The following is a 5,021-nucleotide window of genomic DNA, read 5'->3' as shown; positions in this document are numbered from 1 at the left end:
CGTGGGGCCCATTGTCTCAGGGACGTTTGGTGTGGCAATGATTGGTGTGGGACTGTTGTTTCAGCGATGTGTGTCTCCGGGACGGCTGTCTTAGGGACAGGTGTTTCCAGGCTGGGTGTCTCTGTGACGGGTGTCTCAACGACAGTTGGTGTGGGGACGATTGTCACAGCGATGGTTAGTGTGTGGACATTTAGCTTCATGATGGTTGTATCAGTGACGGTTGGCGTGGGCATGGTTGGCTTGGGGACTGTTGTCTCAGCGACGGTTGGCATGGGGATGGTTGTCTCGGCAATGGTTGTGTTGGTGACGGTTGGCGTGGGGACGGTTCACATGGGGACGGTTGGCGTGGCGACCGTTGTCTCGGTGACAGTTGGCATGGCAACGCTTGGCTTGGCAACGGTTGGCATGGGGACCATTGTCTTGGCGACAGGTGGCGTGGGGACGGTTGGCCTGGCCGACGGGTGGCGTGGGGGATGGTTGACATAGGGACCATTGTCTTGGCGACAGTTGGCGTGGGGACCATTGCCTCGGCGACCGTTGGCATGGGGACCGTTGTGTCGGCGGCGGTTGGCGTGGGGAGTGTTGTCTCGGTGACGGTTGGTGTGGGGGCCGTTGTCTCGGCGATGGTTGGCGTGGTGATGGTTGGCGTGTGGGTTTTTTGCGTGGGGAGAGTTGTCTCCGGTCCGGTTGGCATGTGGACGGATCGCGTGCGGACCGTTGTTTCAGCAATGGGTGTTTCCAGGACGGTTGCATCGGGGACGGGGTGTTTCCAGGATGGGTGTCTTGGTGATGGTTGGCGTGGGAACGGTTGACACGGCAATGGTTGGCGCGGGGATGGTTGTCACGGTGTCGGTTGGCATGGGGACGGGTGTCTTGCTGATGGTTGTCTTTGCGACGGTTGTCTCAGTGACGGTTGGCGGGGGCATGGTTGGCTTGGGGACGGTTGTCTCAGCGGTGGTTGGAGTGGGAGTGGTTGTCTTTGCTACAGTTCTGTCAGCGACGGTTGGCGTGAGGACCACTGTGTCGGCGACGGTTGGCATGGGGACGGTTGTTTATGTGACGGTTGGCGTGGCAATGGTTGGCGTGAGAACCGTTGTCTCAGCAACGGTTGGTGTGGGGACCGTTGTCTGTGCGACGGTTCGCATGGGGACTGTTGCTGTGGCGATGGTTGGCATGGGGAACGTTGGCGTTGGGATGGTTGTTTTGTGGAGGATTGTCTTGGGGACGATTTTTGTGGGGATAGTTGGCCTAGAGAACGGTTGTATTTGGGATGGCGTTGTCACAGCGACAGTTGGTGTGGGGACAGTTGTCTCGTTGACGGTTGGTGTGGATGCAGATGTGTAGGCAACGGTTGGTATGTGGGTGGTTGGCGTGGGGTTGGTTGTCTCAGTGACTGTTGGCATGGGCATGGTTGGTGTAGCGATGGTTGGCGCAGCGATGGTTGGCGCGGCGACGGTTGGTGTGGGGACCGTTGTTTCTGTGACGGTCGGCGTGGGGGCGGGTGTCTTGGCGGTGGGTGGGGGGCGTGGGGATGGTTGTCTCAGCGATAGTTGACCTGGCGACGGTTGTTTTGGTGACCGCTGTCTCTGCGACGGTTGGCGTGGGGACTGTTGATGTGGCGGCGGTTGGCGTGGGGACCGTTGGCGTTGGGATAGTTGTTTTGGGGAGGGCTGCGTAGGGATCGATTTTTGTGGGGACAGTTGGCTTGCAGATGGTTGCATCACGGACGGTTGGCATGGGGGCAGTTTTCACGGCCACGGTTGGCGTGGCAACGGATGGCATGGGGGCCATTTTCTTGGTGACGGTTGTCATGGTGAAGGTTGGCGTGGGGACCATTTTCTCTGCAATGGTTGGCGTGGTGATGGTTGGCATGGGGCTGTTGTCTCGGTGACGGTTGACATGGGGATCGTTGGCCTGGGTGACGGTTCGCATTGGGGATAGTTGTTTCAGCAACGGTTGGCGTGGGGACAGTTGGCGTCGGGACTGTTGTCTTGTTGACAGTTGGTGTGGTGTGGTGACGCTTGGCCGGGCAACGGTTGGTGTGGGAACCGTTGTCTTGGTAACGGTTGGTGTGGGGACCATTGTCTCAGCTACGGTTGGTGTGGGGGTGGTTGGTGTGGGGAGGGTTGTCTTCGGCCCGTTTGGCGTATAGGGCCATCAGCGTAGGGAGCATTGTTTCAGCCATGGGTGTCTCTGTGACGGGTGTCTCGGGGACGGTTGGCGTGGCGACGGTTGACACGGCGACGGTTGGCGTGGGGACGGTTGTCATGGCGACAGTTGGCATCGGGACGGTTGACATGGCGACGGTTGTCTTGCTGATGGTTGTCTTTGTGACGGTTGTCTCAGTGGCGGTTGGCGTGGCCATGGTCGGTTTGGGGACGGTTGTCTTAGCGACAGTTGTTATGGGGATTGTTGTCTCGGTGACGGTTGGCATGGGGACTGTTGTCTTGGCAATGGTTGTCTTGGCAACAGTTGGCGTGGGGACCATTGTCTTAGTGACAGTTGGCGTGGCTATGGTGTGCGTGAGAACCGTTGTCTCAGCAACGGTTGGCGTGGGGACCGTTGTTTTGGCGACAGTTGGCGTGGCGACTATCGTCTCGGTGATGGTTGGCGTGGGGACTGTTGTCTCAGCGACGGTTCACGTGGGGACTGTTGCTGTGGTGATGTTTGGCGTGGGGAACGTTGGCGTTGGGATGGTTGTTTTGGGGAGGGTTGTCCCGTGGATGATTTTTGTTGGGAGTAGTTGGCCTGGGGATGCTTGTATCGGGGATGGTCGGTATGGGGGCAGTTGGCACTGTCACGGTTGGCGTGGATGCAGATGGTCAGGCAATGGTTCCCGTGGGGATGGTTGTCTCAGTGATGGCGTAGGCACAGATGGCTTAGGGACGGTTGTCTCAGTGACTGTTGGCATGGGGACAGTTGGCCTGTGGGACGGTTGGCGTGAGGTGGTTGTTTCAGCGACAGTTGGCCTGGGGACGGTTGGCTTCGGGGTGGTTGTCCTAGTAAGAGTTGGCGTAGCGACGGTTGTGTTGCTGACGGTTGGCATGGCGACGGTTGGCGTGGTGCTGGTTGGCATGGGGGTGGTTGGAGTGGGGAGGGTTGTCTCGGGTCCGGTTGGCGTGTGGACCGATGGCATGGGAACCGTTGTTTCAGCAATGGGAGTCTCTGGGACGGGTGTCTCTGTGACGGGTGTCTCGGTCACGGTTGGTGTGGGGACGGTTGTCTGGGCGATGGTTGGCGTGGGAACTGTTGTTTCAGCGAAGGTTGGCAGGGCCGTTGGCATGGGGACCGTTGTGTCGGCGGCGGTTGGCGTGGGGAGTGTTGTCTCGGTGACGGTTGGTGTGGGGGCCGTTGTCTCGGCGATGGTTGGCGTGGTGACTGTTGTTTCGACGAGGGTTGGCGTGGTGACAGTTGGTGTCGTGACGGTTGGCGTGGGGACCGTTGTCTCGGCGACAGTTGGCGTGGGGATGGTTTTTTGGCGGTAGTTGGTGCGATGACCGTTGTCTCGGCAACAGTTATCTCAACGATGCTTGGTGTGAGGACTGTTGTCTCGGTAACGGTTGGCGTGGTGACAGTTGGCGTGATGACGGTTGGTGTGGGGACCGTAGTCTCGGCGACGGTTCGTGTGGCGGCGATTGGCGTGGGGACTGTTGCTGTGGCAATGGTTGGTGTGGGGGCAGTTGGTGTGGGGACGGTTGGTGTTGGGATGGTTGTTTCGGGGAGGATTGTTTCATGGAATGATTTTTGTGGGGGCAGTTTGCCTGGGGACGGTTGCATGGGGGCAGTTGTCACGGCGATGATTGGCGTGGATGGAGATGTCTAGGTAGCGGTTGGTATGTGGATGGTTGTCTCAGTGACAGTTGGCATAGGCATGGGTGGCTTGGGGGCGGTTGTCTCAGCTAGTGTTGGCCTGAGGGATGGTTGGCCTGGGCGGCGCTTGGCGTGGGCACGGTTGTCTTGGTGATAGTTGTCTTGGAGACGGTTGTCTCAGGGACAATGGCGTCTGGACCGGTGTCTCAGAGATGGTTAGCGTGGGGATCGTTGTTTCGGCGACGTTTGGCATAGCAACGGTTGGTGTAGGGACCATTGGCGTTGGGATGGTTATTTTGGGGACGGTTGTCTCGGGAACGTTTATTGTGGGGACGGCTGCATCGGGGATGGTTGTTGTGGGGAGGGTTGGTCTGGGGGCAGTTGTATCAGGGACAGTTGGCATAGGTGCAGTCATGTCAGTGACCGGGGACGGTTGTGTCGGCGATGGTTGGCGTGGGGACCATTGTCTTGGCAACGGTTGGCGTGGCAACAGTTGGTGTGGGGATGGTTGGCATGGGGACCGTAGGCGTTGGGATGGTTGTTTTGGGGAGGGTTGTCTCGGGGACGATTTTTGTTGGCCTGGGGACGGTTGCATCGGGAACGGTTGGCATGGGGGTAGTTGTCGCGGCGACGGCTGGCGTGGATGCAGATGTCTAGGTAACGGTTGGCATGCGGATGGTTGTCTTGGCAATGGTTGTTTCAGTGACAGATGGCGTGGGCACGGATGGCATGGAGACGGTTGTCTCTGCGACTGTTGGGCTGTGGGACGGTTTGCCTGGGGGACGGTTGGCGTGGGGAACGGTTTTCTCAGCGACGGTTGGTGTGGGGACCGTTGTCGTGGTGACGGTTAGTGTTGGGTTTGTTGTGTTGTCGATGGTTGGCGTGGGGACGGTTGTCTCAGCGATGGTTGGCGTGGGGACGGTTGTGTTGGTGACGGTTTTCTCGGTGACAGTTGGTATGGGGACTGTTGTCTCGGTGGGGGACGGTTGGCGTGGGGAACGGTTTTCTCAGCGACGGTTGGTGTGGGGACCGTTGTCGTGGTGACGGTTAGTGTTGGGTTTGTTGTGTTGTCGATGGTTGGCGTGGGGACGGTTGTCTCAGCGATGGTTGGCGTGGGGACGGTTGTGTTGGTGACGGTTTTCTCGGTGACAGTTGGTATGGGGACTGTTGTCTCGGTGATGGATGGCATGGGGGTCGTTGGCCTGGGGGAC

General features: G+C 59.1%; 2 protein-coding genes across 2 annotated transcripts; both read right to left on the bottom strand.

The window, feature by feature from the left end:
* Positions 1–722: 722 nt before the first annotated feature.
* On the bottom strand, positions 723–926 carry LOC104468543 (mucin-2-like). Its single transcript, XM_010082725.1, has one exon. It carries the CDS (start codon positions 924–926, stop codon positions 723–725), a length of 204 nt encoding a protein of 67 aa, XP_010081027.1.
* Positions 927–2,086: 1,160 nt separating this feature from the next.
* On the bottom strand, positions 2,087–3,283 carry LOC104468542 (mucin-2-like). Its single transcript, XM_010082724.1, has 2 exons — positions 3,034–3,283; positions 2,087–2,619 (listed from the first exon to the last, which is right to left on the bottom strand). Exons 1-2 carry the CDS (start codon positions 3,281–3,283, stop codon positions 2,087–2,089), a joined length of 783 nt encoding a protein of 260 aa, XP_010081026.1.
* Positions 3,284–5,021: the final 1,738 nt, after the last annotated feature.

Source organism: Pterocles gutturalis, unplaced genomic scaffold (assembly GCF_000699245.1).
Source record: "Pterocles gutturalis isolate BGI_N339 unplaced genomic scaffold, ASM69924v1 scaffold1640, whole genome shotgun sequence".
In the NCBI taxonomy this organism is placed as follows: domain Eukaryota; kingdom Metazoa; phylum Chordata; class Aves; order Pterocliformes; family Pteroclidae; genus Pterocles; species Pterocles gutturalis.
The sequence above is the reverse complement of the archived record's forward strand: the minus strand, read 5'-3'. Positions and strand labels throughout refer to the sequence as shown.